Here is a 21832-nt window from a genome sequence, read left to right as displayed (position 1 = left end):
TCATCAGCCCGCTGTCAAACAACAACGTGTGCGCGCGCGTGTGTGTGTGTGTGTGTGTGCGTTAAACACGCGCGGATTTATAATTATCTCGAGGCTGGAAACTATGCCGTATACGGAAGTCGTTAAAGTCGGAGCGAACTATTCTATATCGAGAGAGAGAGAGAGAGAGAGCCGCCGCTGCTGAAAGTCCGCGATACTCGCGCGCTGCACAAAAGCGCGTACGCGTAACAGCGAGACGTCGATATCAAATTTACATTGGCGCCGCGATTCGAGACAAAAGATCTCTCGAGATTCCCTGGCGCAAGCTCCGACCGACGCGTCGCAAGCTTCGGCATGGTAAAAATCCGCGACAGCGCGGCGGGGGAAGGATAATAAAAGTGGGAGGATTATGTTTGCGTTAGACTCCGCGAAGTCTTCCCTTCCCCCCTCCCCCTCCCCCCGCCCGCCCGCGTCTGCATCTTTGTGTTCCGCGTCGTCGCCTCGCGAAGCACCAACCCGCCCGCATCGCGCTGCATCCAATTTCGCGTAATGCGTCTATCGGCGGCGCTTTGGCGATGCCGAGCGGCGGAGGCGGCCGCTACTCCCCCGACATCATGCGGCTCAATTTTGCTCCTGCAGCGACGACGGTAACGTCCGGTTAGTGGACGCCGAGCCGATCGTTCGGATGGCGCAGGGGGTTAATTGCGAAAGTAACTTTTGCGCCGTGCAAATCGAATTAACTCGGCAGCGCGCGGGTTTGCAGCGGCGATTCAAAGCGAGCATTCGCGAAATTTCGGCTCTATTCGCGCGCGTGTGCGTTATTGTCGAAAACTTAAATAGAAAAGGATAATGCATGATTGAAAAGTGCGAAATGAAACATTAATTGCGAACTTTTCGACAAAGTTCGCTGGATTATCGAATAACAATCTGATCCGACAAGTGCGAAAGGCTATTTATCATTATCATCATTTATCATTGTCAATTATATTAGACTCCGGTGAACTTTGATTAACCGGAAGTATTACTTCCACTTTCGTTGACGGTGCAGCCGTATCTTAAATTACTTTTGCATAGATTGCTTAAAGCAAAAAAAAAAAAAAAAGAAATAGAGTGTGAAAAGGTGCGGACTATAAAACGTGTAAACGAAAGTTGCTCGGGTAAAGCGAAGTCGTAAATTTCAACGACTGTAAAGGGTTTAGTTCCGCATCGTGAATTTATTTCCCTCAACAATGTAGATGCTTTTTCGTGAGTTAGAATTAAGGTTCGCAGCTCAAACGGATATGTAAGACAAATTTGCGGAACTCCGGCAAGCAAAGCGTGTGCTAAAGGGAAGATTCACTTCTCCGCTGGCTACTGTTATTTTTTTTTTTCTCTCACAAGGATCGCAATTATCGTCGTCGCGCGGAGGAAAAGATCAACGCTGTCCAGCGTGTTCGATTTGTCGCAACATATTTTAAATAAAAGTGGAAACATCGACGGAAAGGTGAAAAGTTTTTTTTTTTTCTCAGACGACGGAAGGAAACGCTCGGGAAAACTTTTGTAACGTTATTAGCCGGCTGATAAATATTCAGGGGGAAACGGGACGAGCGGAAACATCGATATTCTCGGCCGTGGCCGAAATCTCACCAAATGCGCCAGAGACTGGACGAGGAGGCGGACAGGATTTCCGGCAGCCTGGATAACTTCCACTGCACGCTCGTGCGTACTGTGCCGCAGGTCCACGCCGTCCACCTCAATTATTCTATCTCCAATCTGAAAGCACGCACGTATGCAAGAGGGCGAATTAAGTCTAAGCACGGCCGGCGTGTGTAACACGTCATGCCAATTGCAGACCATTGAACCTTAATGCGTTCACAATACCGCCCGAACTCGGACGTTTGAATTCAAAGGAAGGAGGACATTAAACGCAATAATAATAGCGAGAGATTAGAAATTCGAAATGCCAAAGGAAAGGTGAACGCGAGTCCCAGTTATTTCGCGCCGAAATCCGTATATCGCGATTCTTTTTTTACGTCAAAGCGACCTTCGATCGTTCGCCTTTCCTTTCGACATTTTATCTTTCAGCCTCATTATTGATATTACAGGTTCGAGCTATCGATCGCTACGGACCGCCTTCATCCTCCGCGCTTGAATTTCATTAAAATTTGTCCAAGCACATATTTTCGAGAAAGCTCCGCCGTAGACGTTTCATAAAAGTTACGGTTTCACTTCTCACTTTATCGCATTTCACATTTTTCGCTCTATCACATTTTATATTTTTACAATCGCCCGGATGAAGGAACGATCCGTAACGCGGAGTGGACAGTGAAACGAAAATAAAGGACCGCTTGGTGGGAAGCGTTACCTTAAGACCGCCGGTCTTGCCGGCCGGACTGTTCGGCAGAACATTCTTTATGAATATCCCGGAGATATTCTGGCTCCTGCTGGCGCCGGTGTTGTGCAGATCGACCTGAAACAAGAAATCGATCGTCGCTCGTACACGCTCGTGCGGAGATCACCGCTAAACGGCGGTGATTGGTCGATTCAGCAGCTGACAATTCACGGTCTAATCGCAGTTGAATTTAATCAGGGACGAATGTCCCCCGGTCCCGTTTAACTCCGCGACCGCACACCAGCCGGGCGACTGGCGATTCTCCATTTGAGACGGATCGCTGCCGGCGGAGGCCCCCGCGTGATTTCCGCGATTCTCCCCGTCGCTCGTTTCAGTCTCTCCCTCACGATCGTTTATTCTCATTAATCTCACATCGCTTTCCCGCCGCGTCAGTCGGACGCTAATCGAATTAAAACAAATTATTTAACATCACGATTCAGCGTGTGCACGTCGGATAATCAATTGCCCGCATACGTCGAGTAGAAGACCGAATGCATCCGTGTTTAATTAGCAGCGAATTCTCTTCTGCGACTCCGCTACATTATTCATCGGTGAATTACATAATGTGTACATGGGAAATTAATTATCTGTAGCTAAAGGTGGCGAGTAATACAGTTTAATTAGAGTTAATATACAATTGCATCGTCTGAACCCACAATATTTCAATTGCCCGAAATATGTGTATAATTTTTGAAGAAAGTTTTCAAAAGAAGGATTATCAAATTTTTAAACCAATGATTTTACATTTTCTTGTTCGCTTGTGTCAAAAAGTTATCCGACAAGATAAGAGTTAAAGAATATTCTATTTTAGAATTTAAAAAATAAATTTTTTGCATTTCGCAAACGTTAAGAGTCTCAAGTTTGTAAGAGATTTTTTTAAATATATGAAAATAACAAATTCTTTTTTTTCTTTCAACAATAATTTTTTGTTGAAACATTATACTTAAAATTATAAATGAAAAAAGTATCTTATATCTTGCCATATCAAGATTCATGAAACCTGATCAAACGTGAATAAATGTGTGCAAAATTTGAGAACGTGTGTAATAGTTTTTTAATTGTTAGTTTTTAGAAACAGTTTTTTGCGCTCTAGAATATTCTCTTAATGTATTTAAACCGATGTCGCGATGTGCAACGGCGGAACAGCATTAGCGTTGTACTTAATGTACATCGATAAAGGATTAATTGATCAAATTCCATTTGTCTACATTTCCGATACACGCCTGTTCATCAATCAATTAAAAAGCTTTTTAACCGTGTCACGACGGATTTATTCGCGAAATCAAATTTCATTAAACCCCCGGAGTCCGATATGGACGTGTGCGCGTCGGTATTACTACTTGTTAAAGCCCGACATTAATTATCGGACCGTATTATCGAGTTGTGGATCGCCCGGTGCGAAACAGATTCATCTGTTTACCAACGTCCGTCTGGCCCGACCTACTTCGCCGACTCTGTCCGAATGTTTCAATGGCTGTCGTAACGTTGCCCGAATTTCAAGGCGGGCCATAAAGCACCGTGGCGTATCGGCGACCCGAACTCTCTCGGCGGCTATATCCGTGCGTGCTAATAAAAGAGGGATATGAAAAATCGACGACTCGGCAACCGCATGTGCGAGAAAACCGACTAATAATTCAGAATCGTCCGCATTGATCGAAAATAGGGGAATTTATAGAGATAAGTGGTGTCTTTTAATACCTTTCGCGGCCGCACGTGTGTGCGATATTCGCTCGCCGTAAATCGGAAATCGAAATACTCGAGCGCAAATAGTAATGCGATTCTATAAATCATGCGAGTGTAACGCAGGATTAATCTGGTGGAAGAATTCGAAATTGCTAAATCGTTATTAATGCAGCCGGAGAATGTTCAATATTCCACTTCACAACGATAGATTTATACACTCCTTACTCTAGAAATTCATTATTAATTCATTGGCCAATTGATTCCCGAACTTTTGGAGAACGGCCGGATTTTGTCACGACTCAAACACCGAACGTGCAAAGACACAAGACGCGAAACACTGTCATCGCGAAAATAATACAATAATCTCGAGATCCGCTAATAATGATTGCGGCAATTTCGTTCCGGTCAAGTCGCTTGATCGCGAAAGAAAAAAAAAAAAAAGATATGAAAAGCGTACCTTTCCGCCGACGATGCTGAGTCCTAGGCTGGTCTTGGGCTCTCTGTAAATCTCCACCAGTCTCTCGGGGCCCCAGTGCTTCGACCAGGTGACGTCACCATCGTGCTCCCTGTGCGTGACGGTCATGTCCCCCCTGCCCTCCACGAAGACCACCGTCGGATACTTGCGCGGCGAGCTCGAGGCTGACGAGGGCGCGCTTCCGGTCTTCCTGGACGTCGAGCTGGCCGGCCTGCTCTGATGCACCACCGCGCGGTCGGCCTCGTCGAGCAGCTCGTCGTCGCTGCACTGGATCGCCTTCGATTCCTGATAAGTCTGCACCTCGACCTCGCGCCGCGGACTGCGCAGGGTGTCCTCGCGCGACGAGGACCTCGATCGGTCGGACGAGGATCGCGCGGAGATGTCCTCCGGGATGCACTGCACGCTCTTCGACTCCTGCTGCTCGGACTCCGAGAACGTGAAGTCGAGATCGCCGAGATCGTCGAGCGAGCACTGGACACTCTTGCTCTCGCCCTGCGTCTGCGTCTGCACTTCCCGCCGCGGGCTCTGGAAGTACTTCCGGCCGATGTGGAACGGGCTGATGCTGGGCGGCTCCTCGTCGCCGGGGCTCACGCTCTGCTCCGGGCTGCACTGCGTGCTCTTCGACTCGTGAACCGTCTGCGTTTGCACGTCGCGCTTCTCCTTCGGCGAGTACTGCGAGTACTGCGTCGAGTATTCCTTCTCGCTGTCGAGGCGCTCCTCGCAGACGTCGCGGCTCCAGCTTTTCGATCGGACGATCTCCCGCGCGGGTCTCGTCGTCAGTAGGTCTTCGAGCGACAAGGCGATCGCCTCGCGATACCGCTGCTCCGACTGGCTCTCGAGCGTCTGGCTCTGGTATTCCAAAGCGTGCTCCTTGCAGATCAGATTGTCGTCCTCGTGTTTGCAGATCACGCCTTCCAACGATAGCTTCGCCCGCGTAGAGGCGGTCTGTCCATAATCTTCAATCTCCCTCGCGTCCTCCTTTAATTCCTCGCCTCGAAGATCGCGCGCCGGAGTCACGCGCTCGCCGAATTCGTTCGGCGGGATCGCGAGGTCCTTTAGAACGTGGATGGATTCCCTGGACTCGCGTCGAATTGGAAAGCTTGAGAAAGGAGAAAAATCAAGAGTCAGTGCGGACGCCCGTGAACGCGCGATTAGTCGACGGCTTCGCGTCGAACGTGCAACGGCGCGGTGGAAAATTGGCCGACGCGAAGCTATCGCGGCGATAAATGAACCTTTGGGGATTTTGCGCACGATGCTTTTCTTAATTGCGACGATCCGCTCGTTACGGACGAGCCGTGTTATATATATATATAAAAAAAACAAAAAAAACGCCAAAGTCGCGCTCGGTGTTGTCGCACACACTCGGCACTTATAAATTAGAAGCGATCGATTTATTCTGAGAGCGTTATGCCTCGGCGATGCGAGAACAAGAATTAAAATAATCTCGTCGTTAATATTCTTCACAACCTACCGGTTTTTTATGCTGCCGCTCGGCAAAAATGTGATTTAAATAAATAATATGCTAATACGACGATTTGTGTAACTTTGTTGCATGCCAATTTCTTTCATTGTCAAAAAATTGTCAAAAATTGCGCGCGAGACATTGAAGTAACATACTTGCGACAATTTTATTTATTATTATAAAGTGTACGTGTATATATTATTTTTGATTGCAAATGATAAAAATTGAAAACTTTTTATCGAGGTTTGTGGTTTGAAGATCACTTCAATGTTTTTCTGACGGATACGAATAATTTTAAGGAATTAAGAAAATAATTATATACACATATAAAGAGCTAAAATTGCGACATGTACGAAAACACATTGAAAATCGCTTATGTGTAATTAAAACTGAAGTTAGATCGCTCTTGAATCAATACAGCGCTATGCTTAAAAATATGCTTCAAGACTTAAAAGACTTAATACAATATAATTAACGAATAAATTCACATTTCGGATTCGAAAATTTCCGTCTTTATTCGATTCTTTCCTTTGTCAAATAAAGAACGGATAAATTCAAACGGGAGAATTTTACGTCACGATAAAGTATCTTTTAATGCGATATCTCTCGTAGCGCGCAATTGAAATGAGGATTGGATAACGGCGGATAATACAGATAGGCTTATTGGTCGCGTGTGGCAGCGATATTCTCGATGCGGAACGTGCGCACATTTTCGATATATGTATACACGTGAACGGTATAAATCCCGCGCGGTAGAAAACGTGACAGACCTACCACTGTGCTTGCCTTTAGCGGAAAATTTCCCCCCATTCGAACGGTTATGATATCCGCACGGGAAACATGTGAAAATTCCCACGGACCTCCGCGATTGCTTTATAAATTTATTATTTACACAAAATCGTACCGAACATGCCAACATTCATCAGTTGGTTAACGCATATTTAATAACGAGGAAAAATTTTGAAGCGCAAAGCATCCTTTTTTCGCAATAGAGATTTAAAATCTAATTTCTGACGTATTGATTTTATTAATTGCGTCAGCTTTAATAGATATTAATTGTACGTTTAATGTACGGTGAATTATGCAAATGTGTTTATAACAAACTTTACCGAGTAGATTATTTATATATAATTAAATGTAATTTATTTATACATAATTAAATATAGCTTACATTTAACACATTTAATAGTTATTTTAAATTTAAATTATCGGATCAACTCTGATGTTTTTCTCGTTACAGCAAGCGCTCGTTTAAAATTCTATTCATTGTATAATACGTAAGAAGTCTTAGCCATGCAGATTATTCAGTCTATATTAAATTGTGCGGATGTATTTATTACTTCAACTTTGCAAAGCAAACGAAACTCGAGAGGGTAATGAGACATATTTCAACATTCCTGATTTGAATAAACGCCGGGGCAACTTTATCTACGGGACTCGCGGCGAAACCGCGGGGGGGAATCTACACCGCGCAGCGCACTGCTATGCATTTACAAATCCGCGGCGACTCTTTAAGATCGCGCCAATTACGCCGAGCGTTTTCCCGAACGTTTCATCGTCCGGGAAAAGCCTTCAGCTGCGAGACAACTCGCTCGCGGATCGCGCGGCGAATAAGCTTACGCGACCGTACTCCAGCTTCCGTTATCCAAGAGCGAGACGACGACGTTGTCGCGCGTTTCCGGTCCCGTCTGGTCTCGGCGGACAGCTCCTGTCACGTTACGCGGCGGAAGCCAAGGTGTGCACTGCCGTGTCTCCGACAACCTGCGGCACCGCCGTGCGTCACTGCAAATTCTGGCTTCCTCTGATCTAATAAATAACACTCCCGCGCGAGTGCACACACATGCACACGCGCGCACACGCGCGCACACACACACACACACACGCGCGCGCGCGAGCGAGCGCGAGAGCGCGCAAACGCGCCGATAACGTTGTGGAGCGTGGACGCACGCAGACTGCTGGAGGCCGCGAGGCGACTCGTGAGGAGCGTTCCACGCGGAAGGCGTGCGCGCTCGTCTTCCGCGGCGAGCCAGGGAGGTGCATGTGTGGCGTCATAGCCGCCGACTATCGAGTACGCACGGCGAGAACTTGGCGCGTATGTGTGACTTCTATACCAGGTGTCTCGGAAGTGTCTTATGCAATACGGCAACGAGGTCTATCGAATTCAAATTCCGAAATACGGCCCGCTTATCATAAAGTTCTGACGATCATTAATTAAATGAAACATTCAAGGAATCAATGCGGCGGAAAAAATCAATCTTGCAAATAGTTTGCGGAACGAAAGTTTTATGAGGCGCGAGAAAATATCGATTTTGCGAAAGTGGAGTGCGGTAACTCGTTGAGAATTAAAGAAGACCTTGCTTGAAAATATTTCACCGATTATCGCCCGGTTCTTTTCGCAGCGCCGCTGCGACATTTTGGTAATTAATTAATGCTTGATAAAAATTTTATCAAAGTGAAATTCTCAGTTGAAATGAATCCTCTTTAATCCGCGATGCGAAGTAACTTTGTGAAAAACTTCAATTTCAGTTTTGATGAGAAAAAAGTTGATCACTTTCGTGAATAAATATTACATTATTGTTTCGCATCTTTCGGGACACCCCGTGCGTAGCTCATATCTGTCCATGCCTGTAAAGACGGTATACTTAATTATATAGAAGCGATGAACGTGTGTAGCGTATGAGAATATGTATGCGCGTGCAGGCGTGTTGGAGCCTCGGAGGCATCACAAGTGTGTACGTGCGCCGTGCGTGTGCAGAGCAGCTCGTGAGAGACGTGAATGTGTACGAATGGCGTCGTACGACACACACAGGAATGCGCATAGTACATAGTTGGCTTGAAAGTTCACGTGAGACTGCGATTGTGGAGGTTGCGCGAAATTGAAAGATGTACATATGTTTGCGCGAGCGTGCATGCACACGCCTGTACGGATTCGCGTGCGCGGATTTGCGGGCGCGCACGAGCGCAACGTAGTTGAGTCGAGGAAGTAATCCGCGCGGCCCGTATCGGTCGAGCCAATTTTCGATAAGCGACGGGCGAAGCTCTATTGTCGAGCGGCGCGGGATTCCTCGAAGATCGATATAATCGAATTGGCACCGAAAGTATTCCCGAATAAGCGTGCGAATATCAATTAATCCAAATTGTTATGCAGAGTTCGCGCGAATATGCCCTTCTAATGACAAAGGCTTCTTCCGTCAATTTGCAGTCGATTTTTCTTCGGCAAAAGTGTCGCGAGAGACCATCAATTATCCGCAAGTGTTTTTTTCTTCAATTTTCAACGCCATATATCTTTGTAGCTAAACTCCAAATTGAAATTTCACCAAAGCCCGTGAAATTAAGAAGACTAAGAACGTGGCTCTATTTTTTATTCGCCTCTAGCTTGGCTAAAGCACAGCGTGCAAAAAGCACGCTTCTTTTTAAATCCATCAACTTTTTCAATCCGTCAACTGAGAAGAAGCTGTGCGTCGATATTTTTACCCAAGAAAAATTCACTTTAAACGCAGCCAGACTTTTTTCAACGTCGGAGAAACCGTTGTCGAAAGGTTGTTGGCGGGTTTTGAAACGGCCTGTAAATGTTGGACGCGCAGCGCAACGATTATTGCCAGAAGTGTAATTACAGTGTTTTACGATAGAGATGATTAATTGACCAGCGAAAATGATGTCACGTAGCCGGCGCTAGTCGTCTGTTAATGAGAAATAAAGCGTGTTCGCGTACGCCGACGCGGATGCGCGAGAACGCGGCGTATATTTAAATATATATTATTACAAAAGCGCGAGCTATTTTTCTCGCAAATTATCTTCCTCAATGCGCGTACACGAAAGAGATATCGCAAGACGTGTCTGCTTAAACATTCTTTACATTCCCTCGCGATTCTATCGGTCCATTTTTTTAACATTTTGTATATTTATACGTTCATTTATTTATATTCATGTATTCATGTATTCATGCTAAATAGACCGGCTTCAATATTTGCGATGTTCTACGTCGAAAATTGAATGACACAATACTTCTCTCGGCTCAAAGCTTCAGTGTTACATTTTTTCCCGCGGTCTCCGAGCCCTCGGCGTTTTACGCGTCTTAACAGAGTCGGACTTGGAGGTGAAATTCTACCGAGGTGAAATGCGCGTGAAATTGTTCGAAAAATCCCTTCCGTCCGTTCGCCGGTTAAAAACAGAGCGATTTAAAACCAGTGGCTTTTTTTCCGTCGCGCCGCGATTCTGTTCATACATACGTATCTCTCTCTCGCTGTATATTTTGCAATATTCTCGTTCGCGCTTCGACTCGCTTCTTTTTCCGTTCTTCTATTTTTTTTTCCTTTTCCTCCCCTCATCGCTGTTTATCTATCTTCCTCTATGCACGAGCGGCCATTCCGCCGCACCATGTCCTCTTTTTTAACTGCTCGAGTTCCGCCCCGCCCGCGCGCTCTCCCGGCTTCCTCTCCGCTTCTTCGGCTCCTCTAGTCTTATCTCTTTATAGCCACCGGCAATTCCGCACATCTTTTCAGCGCTCTTTATCTCTGCCTTCCCGTCTTCGCGCAACCCCGGCTCGTTTCTTCTCTCCGCTTTGTACAACGACGCTTTTATCTCTCCTCCTGTGTCACGTTGCGCGCCGTGTTTGTCCCGCCGGCTGTTTTCGCCGTCTTTTTCCACTTTACCGGTCTTGTCGCGTTATTGTCGTCGCTCTCCGTCCGTCGCCGCATCCGCGTCTCGGTTTTCTCCCGCCTATCGAGCTCGTCCTCGCTACGTTCATCTCCCCGCGCTATTCTCCGCCAGCAGTTACGTCACACAATCGTCACCGTCCGTCTTTCTCGTTCGCGTCGCGATATCAATCCCGCGCTCCGGCTGCGTTTCTGGCCCGCCGCGCGTCCCACTGCTTCGCGCGCCCATACTTCGGCCGATTACGAGCGTCTGCTTCTATTGCGTCACGCCTTGCGGCCCCTTTGCGCCCTTTTCCAACTGTTCGGCCGTGTGCCTTGCCTCTCCCCCCCTCCCCCCGCCGCCCATCCCAACATCGCTGTCAGTCCGCGTTAAGCTTTCGGAATTTCCGTCTGTATCTGCTTCGCGTCCGGGATTGGCTGTCCGCTTTCATCCGAGCGTATCGTGTTTATCCTCGTCTGCATCCCCGGCAAGGACTGACTCTCTATCGATTTCTTTCCACTATTTCGCAGTTTATTATCGGTTACTTAAGCGCGCGCGCTTATTTTTCCAACATGCGGTGGTACGACTATAAATATTGCAATAAATAAAAATATTCCTTTCTCTCCTTTTAATCGCGGTGAAAAATAATTCAATAGCAATTTTTTTATGTGTCGATTAATATCACACAACGGACGCATCGGTAAAGCTACATTTTATACCATTATTCGCTGCATCTCTGTTAATTTTTCACAATTGTTCTACCTTTTTTTGCTCAATAATAGCAATATTTTAAATTAATTAATATTGGAAAGTAATTACAGTGCACAAAAATCTCCGCTGCGTATAAAATGTATATTAAATCTACTCGTTTGCGATAAAAGCAAACACTTTTAAATAAAAAACAAAAACAAATATCGCAACACACACACACACACACACACACACACACACACACACTTTGGAATGTAATGTCGTATGTGCCGCGTGAATTACGAACGTGAATCCGAGCGCCCCATAAAAAAATAGCACTCTGCAGTAAGTGCTTTCTTGCGTGGGTGCAACTCTCACAATCTTCCAAGAAGTTCGCAGCGCCGTAAATGTAAATGGCGGCGAAAAAGTTTTCAGAGTGCGCAAAAAGAAAAACGGAGACGGAGAATTAAAGAGACACCCTTTTATCTTCTCGTACCGCTATCGTTGTAAGTTACATTTATTAAATTAATTAAAAAGCGGCCACCGTTGAGCGAAAATGACAAAGCGAAGCTTACAAGTAAATTAACTGCAAAAACTGTAATAATAGAAAATATAATAAAACGCAACGCACAATTTGTTTATAGAATCTGAAGCAGCTTGCGTTTTCTCAGCGAATTTTGAAACATTTCGAAATTTAAAGTTTTAACGAGATCTAAATTCGAAACTTATATTTGCATAATCGAGATTCCACGCCTATTTTGCATACATCTTTCGAAGACCGCGTGAAAAAGTCGCGATTCTTCGTCACTCGGCACGAACTTGGCGTAATAATTTTCCCGAGTTTTCCTCCCCTCCCTTCGCGTGCACACCGACGCACACCGAGAGCCGTGAAAGATTATACCGATGAATTTTTCAAACGGGGCTTAAGACTGCGTAGAATTTTCGGGACGCCAAGTATTTCCAGCGGTATTAACGGTGACCTAGATTTCCGGTAAATTGTACGAGCACTCCGGGGTTTCTATGGCCATGCGTGTAATCCAACCCTAATCGGGACCGACAAACTTACGGTGGCAAACAATATTGTTTGTAAATCGACATTCGAAGCCCCCGAGCGACGGCGTCGCTCGAACTTATAACTCGATCGACAGACCGCATTTGCGATACTGCAAACAAAATTGTTTGCCGCGCCGCGCGGGAGGGATTGATCGATCTCCGCCGAAGTCATCGTCGTAATCCTTTCTCAGCCGTAATGTTTTTTAATAATAATGGGACGAGAGATTTTCTTGTAATATAACGCGCTATTTTTCTCGATAATAAAGAGTGGAGCGCGTATGCGAAGTAAAATTAATTAATTTTTCACATTATTATTAGCTCGCAGCGTAATCTTTCGTTCGTCGCTTGTGTATTATTTGCTTCCGAAATGAATTTTAAGCGAGTCCTTGTACAAGAAAAATATCAGAGTTGATGTTAGATAAAGATAAATATGGAAAATGTAATTGTTTTACCTTTTCAATTATCTTATGTATCATTACTTTATTCGAAATACTGCGAATGGAGAGTCTTACCTGTAAATTACGCTGTCGTCCTGCTTCGTGTCTTCCGCCGCTGACCTCCACGAAACATCCCCGACACTCCCCGCTCTCTCCGTTAAACCTTCATGAAGGACCGTGAGCTCCGGTTTATCCGGCTGCGCGAGACTTCCGACTTTGAAAGGAAATTGTTCCTGCTTCTGGCCCTTGCTCAGTCTCTTCGAGCCCTCGCTTCCGGTTCTACTAAGCCGCCGCTCCTTGACTTCGCCCTCCACCGTCTCTTCCCCGACCTCGCCGCCGTTATCGGAGACCTTTGACAGATCCAGAAGAATCTCCGGCTTCAAGTTTCTCACAGAGACCCTGCGGTCTTCGGCGGAGCACGGCTTATCCTCCGACAGAGTGCTGTCGGAGGTCGATTTCGCCAAGGCGGGCAACTGCAGCGAGGTGACGTCGACGACTTCCGGCGACGGCGCCCGCATCAGTTTCGCCCTAACCGTCTCCGGGCCGGCGACCACTTCCGGCGGCGAGTGGATCGCGATTCTGGCAATCGCCTCTTCGAAGCGGACCGCGGACGCTTCCTCCGCCGTGATGATCCTGGCCGTCACCAGCTGGACTTCCGGCAACAGATCGGTCACCTGCGCAACACATCGTAATTACGAAAACTCTCGTCAAATCCATCGTCGAACGATGGAACGCCCAATCGCGTGAAAATTATTCTTCGCAACCTTGAATCCATCTTTCTTGCGAAGACTCGCAGTCTTGAATAAAAACAAACACGAAGAGTAGGGATCTGTATTTTCTGAGGGACGCGAAAATCCAATAAAGAAATAAGAAAACTTCTACATAGGATGCGATAAAGCTTATGATCCGAACAGGATCATCCCTCGCACAAAAATAAGTAAACAGATACAAAATAATATTTTTTCTTACGAAATGTTATCAAAAACATTGAACATTGGAAAATTAACGACATCTATCATTTATGCTTGAATGCTTCCACGATCTTGCATCGTACATCACCGAACTTATACTTTGACGGAGACTATAAATATTTTTATACATGGATAAAAAAGTATAACATTTTAGCTCAGTTTTATTTCCCGAGATGTAAATAATTTTGTTATTACTTTAATCTTAAATTTCACCTAAATAGTCGAAGAGTGTGTTTATAAAACAATATCGACGCTTTTAACAGAATACAAAAAATTCTATCCGATTTCACTTACGAATCACAAATTGAAAGTCGCAGCGCATCGTGCAAGATCGTTGAAGATCCCAGTTTAGAAAAGTACAAAGACTTCTCAATTTTTAAAATTATTTCCCTCAAAAAAACAAAGCCTTGTAAAAAACGTGTTTTCGTATAAATAGTTATCGTGGCCTCCGCTTGTATTTTCATCACTGCACATCATCGTGTATGAGAGAAATTTCCAGACGATAATCTCGGCTGGCGGTGAACGGGTTAAAGAAAGACGAACGACCCACTCACCTGCTCGCTCGTATCCTCGAAGAAAATCTCCTGAACGTCCTCTTGTATCCTGACGCCCTTCTTCTCTTCCAGCAGCGATTCCCTCGAGGACTCTCGCGAGAAGGAGTCTCTCCTTTTCCTCAACGAGCTGGGTCGCTTCGGCGGCTCTTGAACCGTCGCTTCGAATTGCTGAACGTCTGAAACGGCTGCCGGCGCTCGTTCCAACGTTGGCCGTTTCCTACTCTCGGGCGGCTTCCGGGCGTCCTTCGCGGCCACTTTCGAGTCGCCCGGCGAGTCCCTCGTTTCTTCCGCCACCTCGGGCACGCTCTTCAGGCTCTCTCTTCTCCTCGCGGGCGCGACGGACGTGTCGGGCGTCGCTGACGGGCCCGCGATCTCTTCCTCCTTGCCGATCGACGGACGTTTAGCGCGCTGCTCGGACTGCTCGTCCGCCATCTCGGACGGCTCCGCCGCTTCGAGGCCCGCGCTCATTTCCGGGTACAACGAGGCGCTGTGCCTGGTCAGGAACTCCGTCACTCTCTCGATACACTCCTGCTCCTTCAGGCTCTTCCTCTCCTCGCGCGAGCGCCGGTACGTCTCGTCGTCCTTCCGCCTGGACGGCTCCTCGTCTTCCGGTGCTTTCCGCCTCGACGGGTCCTCCTCCGCCCGTCGCTCGGCCTTCACGGATGATCTCCTTCCCGATGACCTCTTCGATCGTCTCTTGCCGTCTTCCTTCTCCGCGAACACCTTCTTCTTCGCGCCCTTCTCCGACGACGTGTCCGACTTCTCCAGCGTGTCCCTCGACGTGGACGTTCGTCCTTCGGATTCCGCGCTGCTGTGGCGCTTCAGGCTCTTCGCGCGCTCTTGGTCCGCGACCTTGGACGCTTCCTCCCGCACGCCGGTGGACGGCTCCTCCTCGACGGGCGGCGCGCGTTCCTGCTCCAGCGACGATTGCTTCTTTAACTTCACCTTCGGCGTCGCCTTCTCCGTCCTCGCCGCCGCGTCCTTCGTGTGCCTCGGTATTCTCGTCGTCTCCACGATTATCGTGCCGCCGTACGACACGATGCTCGTTTCCTCGAGCATCGTCTTCGACGTGGTCGGATAGAATTCGTGAATGATCTCGACGTCGTTGTCCACGTCGACGTACCTGGTCGGCGATTGTTTGTCCCGATGGTGGAATTTCGGCGGTCGCCGCGCCGGACTGCAGATCGGCGTTATCGGGGAAGCGTCCTTCCAGTGGTCCTCGCCCTCCTCCTCCTCGTCTTCATCGATCTCCGGCTTGTTCGTCGACGCCTCGGTCAGGCCTGTGAGTTGCGAGAAATCTTCTTTGTGAACGATTGCATTAATATGGATTCTTGAAAGAGTTTATTTGTGGCTTGAAATTAACGAAATCTTTTAACGCGCACTGAGAAAAATGTTCGGCTTGATTCAACAAACCGTCTGTTTTATTTTCGACAGATGCTGCTTGAATCCACCGGAATCTTGTCGCATTGATAGACAGATTTGTTGAATCAAACAGAACATTTTTCTCACTGTAGACATTAATTTTTTACAATTTATAGAATTTTATGTGAAATAAACTCGGAATTTTTTATAACATACGTGCGTCTGTAATTAAATAATATTTATAATTTGCCATTAATTACTGTATTACTAAAATATTAAATAAATAATACTGTTAAATCCTTAAACACTTGTCATACTCTTTTTTTATCAAGCTACTTGGAAATTCAAAATAGTAAGTCGTCCGATTAATCTTTGATATAATAAACTTTCTGATTATCGATGAATCATTGATAAGTCCAAATAAATGAAGTTCAAATTGCGTGAAAGGATATCGCATGTTGCAGCGCAATGTGTTAAAGCGCAGTGCGCTTTTGTACTTGTAAAGGAAGTTCATCTAATCGCAAGATCAGAATTAATGGTTTTCGTACATCGGACTTGAATGGAAATAGCAAATTACCACGTTGCGATATATCTTGGTGTATAAGAGAAAATATCGCTTCTGTCAGAAGAATAAAGGAAGCTCGTAGAGAAATTACGATAGTGTCTCGCGAAATAAGGCGCGACACATCCTCGTTTCAGCAAATGGCAACCGACAATATCTGAAACCGCAATGTACTCGTATTCGTTATTGAATGCGAGACATCAGACGCGATCTAAAAATTATACAAACTTATTGCAACATTATAAGCTAGAAATTAATTAAACTTGCCAATTGCGTTACAATTGTACGATCAAATTAAATCTAATATTGTGCGATTAAATTTACTTGTTATTGACGAGTCCGCGTGTGAAATTTTACTTTTGTACCAAAATTTTTGCCGCATTCCGTGTATTACGACACCAAATAGCAGTCTTATGAAATAAAAATGCGATTACTTGGCGTCTTAAAATATTTCGTGTCTTATAAAATTTATTGACTTGAGAAAATGTACCTGATCTCGAAGAAAGTAAGTCTTCAAGCTCGGCCACGCGATCGCTCGTCTCGCTCTCATTGGGGAAACTTTTGCTCCGCTTAATCTTCGGTGTCACCTTCTGTTGCATAATGGCAAGCGGCGCGGAAAACGAGCAAAACATAATCAAAGTTAGACAATTAGTAAAAAAGTCGATAATTACAGTTTTACTATTTTGCATTAAATTTTACGCTCGACAGAACTAATTTACGTGTATCTAAAGAAAACTACAGCCTAAATTTCTTCGAATCAGATCGCTGTTGTAAGCGAATTATAATCGCGATTGTCTGAATGAGTAGTCGAGTTGTTAGCCTAAGAATTAGCAAATCATATCTCCGGTTTTAAACTGGCGTAAGCTGCAAATTCAATCTACATCCCACACTCAATTTCCCCGATAAAGATTTACGCACACATCTGGCCGCGGTGACACATCGACGTGCAGCTTTAATTGCCGCGACCGTAATTGATGTTGAAATAGCGTAATTTCGTTCGTATGCATTCGAACTGCATTAATATGTTAATCAAATCTCATGTATATGCATTTCCGCAAATGTTGATCTGTGTCGAATTAATTCCGCGGCAAGCGCGCCACACATCCAAAACTTAAACGGGGAATTTTGAAAATGTCAGTAAATGCGAACGCAAACAAATATGTGAGGATCGCGATGGGGATCGGCAATCCGCGAATTCTTCATACACTTGCGTCATCGAGGTTTCGCACTGAATTCGAAGCTTAGTGCGTGCGCGCAAGCGGTTTTCTAGGGCGGATATATACTTATCAATACATTGATGATGTTTCCCGTTGCCGTGTATAACAGAACGGTACTGATTAAGGAATCCGCGCAAGGATTCGAGAAAATTTATCAAACGCATGTGGAGATAACGCGCTTATTATCGATGAAAAATGCAAAATGATGTCAAGTAACGTAAAAGGAAAATATATAAGCGTTACTCAACAATACGTTTGCTTCGTAATCCCTTCGTTACCGATAATTCAGTTAAGGGAAGAGTTTCATACAAATTGGATTGTGTAGAAATCCACAAACATTGATGATGCAATCCGTTGTTGTGTAAAACAGAACGATATCCGAGAGAACTATTTATTAAGCGCGTGTAAAATGTAAAACGAATAGCGTGTCGGGAAGAAAATGTTCATACGTAAGCATCCGCGATTAAACGCGCGTCGCAGAAAAAGATCTAACTAAAATTGCAAAATTACAATTTACCGAAGGCGTGCATTTATTTGCACGCGTTAAATTAAATTGAAGATAACGTCAGCGAATTCCATTAGATAATTGAGCGGACTGAAAAAAAGCTGATTCTATGCCGCAAAATCGTTCGGTCAGTGTCGAATGGTCTCCTTTCTGGCGCGTATGCAGCGATTTATGGAAAAATAAATGTTACATTAATACAACACAGTGCTCGGGGGAATAATACAAATAATATTGCAGCATCATAGATATCCAGCTTGCACAGAAGAATCGCATGCATTTGGAGAACCTAAAATAAAGCATTGTGAAATTTTCGTTTTATTCTTTTTTCGATGTTATCTTGCTTGCGGTGTGAAATAACAAATTTACGAAAACGGAATTGCAAAACAAAAGGAATGAAAGTAAAGCAATTGAGTGTGCGTTAGCATCGGTACGCCTATAAATCACTCGCTCGATAGGCAAATTTCAGCTTCTCCATAAATTTCATCGTTGCGCAACGCCTTCGAGCTGTTCGCCGACCGATTCATTTTCTTCAAGTCGAACGAGCAGTTCGATCGGCGTGTCGAGTGGCGATTAATTCGCTCGAATGGCGAAAGAATTATCCGACATTCTCCAGTCGCGCGAATAAGGCGACGGAAACGCGGATAAGAATTGATTTCGCCGAGGCGTTTAATCGGGAGAGACGGAATTTTTGCCGCGACAGGCTGCACTCGCGCAAGAAATCGTCTGGAAATCGATTAATCTCTTAGGGCCGCAGGCGACGAGTTTTTACTTTGCTAATTAGCTCGGTACGTTGGATACCTGCGATGATATTACTGTTGTAAGAACGCGCAACCTACCGGAAACAATGACAGAGACTTACCTATTTTTACTATGGAACTTGGTTTATTCTACTCTCGAGATTGTTTTTCATCCAATTTTCACACGTAATTTGCGCACGTCGCTAACGTCGCTAAATGACGAATTCGTGTTTGGGTACCATTTGCATTACGGAACATCCATATTACGTTAACAGCCTACTGAAACGCAGTCCTGAACACCCCGCGAAAACGACATAATGCTCGTAATAACGCAACAGCGGAACAGTCGATCCGTCAATCAGTGAATTTCTTACGGCGCAAGAATCAATTCGAAGCCATTAATTTCAAATAACAGAGTTGTTTATTTCAATAAGTAGACTTATTCTAAAGCTCGATGTTTTCTCTTCGCGGAAGTTTCGTTTTCTGTCGCACAAAAAGATTCGATCAATTCGAGAATGGCAATTACACAAAATGAAATCTGCTGAGGATGAGAGAAAGCTGTAAAGACACAATTCGAACAGTATTTTTTTTTTTTTTTGGCGATATTTCGTATCTCGGTATCATGCTTTCAGTGTATATTTATATATATATTTCTGATAAAATGTAACAAAGTTAGTGATATACAATTTTATAACTTTGTAACGCTGGTGAAATTCAAGTACATCAAGAAACGGCGAGGCCGGGAGAAAGAAATTACAAAATTTTCGTCATCGTTTAAAATGATGCTTTTGATTCTGCAAGTTGTACAAGAATTCCTTAACAAGATTAAATGCTCCGTCGCGACGTGAAAATCAAAGGGACACGTCGATCGGAATGTCGTTAATCGTCCACAGATTAATCGTTAAGCTCGGAGTGTTGGCGAAAGGGAGAAATCTCAGGTGAGAACGAATGAAGGGACGGGACATTCGGTTCTTCTGTTTCTTTTTTTTTTTTTTTTTTTTTCCCCCTCTCCTCGCATTTTCGCGCGATTACGCGCGCGAAATCGCATCTCCGAGCGCGCGCTCCTCGGCTCTCTCCAGTATCAATGTTATTAGTAAAACGGGCGTAAATGAGGAAGTAGTGCTTGATTACGGTAACGTTTATTTGCTATCTCTGCTTTTCGCTTGTTTGGTCGGTAACTGCGGTAAACGTATAACTCGCATCGGAAATGCATCCGCTTCGGCGCTTATGCCTCGCTCTGAAAAATGAAAAGAGAAACATCACAATTAGAGAAAGGTGCATGCGTGGGATATCCATGACTTATAGTACTGTCAACAGTAAATTTTCACCACGTGGCATTCTCGCTAAAAATTCTACGAAGCGCCCGGCTAACGCGACTACGGCTCTGCTCTTTTTCAGTTGCGCTCTTTTTACGCTTCCTGCATGTGAAATGAAACAGTGCTCGTCTTTTGAAAAGACAGGGGAAAAGTACACACACACACGCACACACATATACATATATAGACAGTGTTTTTAAAAAGAATAATTTTAATCCTACGCGCGCGCTTGATACACCGAGCGAAACGCGCGCACGGGAAACGAAGGACGAATTTACATTCGCGTACCAGACACGTGATTCATATCGTACCTTTCAGCATTTTCAGTATGAAAAAGTCTCCGCGAAGTTGCTTAAAAATTGCGCGGAAAAAGAATTATATACATATCTTTGCCCGGCGCATTCAATTTTCCATGTCAGAGTATATTAGTGGCTTCGCATATTTTCGCATCACACGTAAGTGTAAGATAAATATAAGAATTGCAAACAAATATGTCGGATATGACGTAAATTTATATTCGCGTAACGATAACTGGCACACTTTCATTAAATATTGCGGAGCATTTAACAGCAAGCAATCTTCCCGTTTTACGAGAATAAAACGAATGTGTTCACGTTTCGAAAGAGAGAAAAAATGCAAAACACGCGCGACAAATCTGTCAAAGCCAAGTCGCCTTTCTCCCTCGTTTTCCCGCCGAGCGAGCGAGTCGAGCTGTGTCGCAAATGTGTATCTATCGCGCAGCAGTGGCTGAATATACAAACACCAAGATGGGACGAAATTTATTTCACGCTAATAAAAACGATGGGCGCGAGAGATGCGCGTGCTGCGAAGATGCACACAAAAGTAACGAGAAATACGCAAGGTGCCGCGACAAGAACAAGCGACTTACGCGACAATCGTCGTGCTGCGGTTCGACAAACGTGCAGGGAATCGTGTCTTTGTGAGTCGTAAAGTTCCATTCCGCCCGCGACGGAGGAGCGTGAAAAGTTTCGCAAACTATTTTTCCCCCGCCCGATTTTTCACGAAGGAGAGAAGAGGAAGCACGCCGCGCGACGAACGAGAGAGTGCGTGCGGTTTCGATCAGTTTTTATTCACCGCGCACATCAGTTTTTATAACGCCATTAACGCGAGCCAACAACCAATGATTTATCGCGACTCACGCGCGCGGACATTTTTCTTCGGTTGTAATCCATCCGGTCTGATTTAGCCGCGCTATTTATCTCAATTTAGCCGTTTATTATTCCCGACTTTTTGCGCCGTCAACTTTCGGGGGGCGACGAAAAGTTGCCGTTGAATGGCTTTTCACGCTTCGCTCGGCGGCGGGCTCACTTTGCATTTGTTGCACAGCGCGCGAAATGGGATGCATGATCTCCGTCTCTGCTCTCGAGAGGTCGCGGCAACTAATTCAACGGAAAGCGTTGCAGGACGTGAACTTTTGAGCGAGTGTTTCAAATCGCCCGTCGAAAGGTGTGTGTGCTTTTCGGCGCTTTATCGCGACATCATATAGATTGCAGTTTCTTCGAAAGATAGAGTTGTAAATTTTTTTTTTTTTTTTCTCGCTGTGCGAAGCAGGAAACTGCAGGCATGCTGTAAGATAGATAGCTGCACGACAGATAGCTGTGAGAGGCTCTTATTCCGCTCTTATCTTGCCTTTAATGCGCGCGCATTGCCATTCCACCAAGCACTTGCAAAAAAGGTGACGATCGCGATGATCGCGATAAAACCGAACGACTCGCGAAAGAGATCGAAAGGGAGGAACGTGTGGATCGTGCATCCCCCAAAGCCTAAGGTTGCATCGAGCGCTCGCGGGGAAACTTTAAACG

At 45.3% G+C, this 21832-nt stretch overlaps 1 protein-coding gene across 4 annotated transcripts in view; it reads right to left on the bottom strand.

Annotated features, from left to right (window-relative positions):
* LOC105679582 (multiple PDZ domain protein) overlaps positions 1-21832 on the bottom strand; it is a 100796-nt gene that overhangs the window by 15369 nt on the left and 63595 nt on the right. For 2 of the 4 annotated variants that reach the window (XM_012379671.2, XM_067348994.1), the window contains 6 exons: positions 16725-16824; positions 14311-15590; positions 12861-13459; positions 4491-5607; positions 2324-2428; positions 1606-1731 (listed from right to left, as the gene is read on the bottom strand). In XM_012379671.2, the coding sequence (XP_012235094.2) occupies positions 1606-1731; positions 2324-2428; positions 4491-5607; positions 12861-13459; positions 14311-15590; positions 16725-16824 (3327 nt within the window). The remainder of the gene's footprint in view (positions 1-1605; positions 1732-2323; positions 2429-4490; positions 5608-12860; positions 13460-14310; positions 15591-16724; positions 16825-21832) is intronic. The other 2 variants (XM_012379672.2, XM_067348993.1) reach the window with 2 other exon arrangements.

Source organism: Linepithema humile, chromosome 2 (genome assembly GCF_040581485.1).
Source record: "Linepithema humile isolate Giens D197 chromosome 2, Lhum_UNIL_v1.0, whole genome shotgun sequence".
Classification (NCBI taxonomy): Eukaryota; Metazoa; Arthropoda; class Insecta; order Hymenoptera; family Formicidae; genus Linepithema; species Linepithema humile.
Note: the sequence above shows the minus strand (reverse complement) of the source record. Positions and strands in the feature narration are given on the sequence as shown.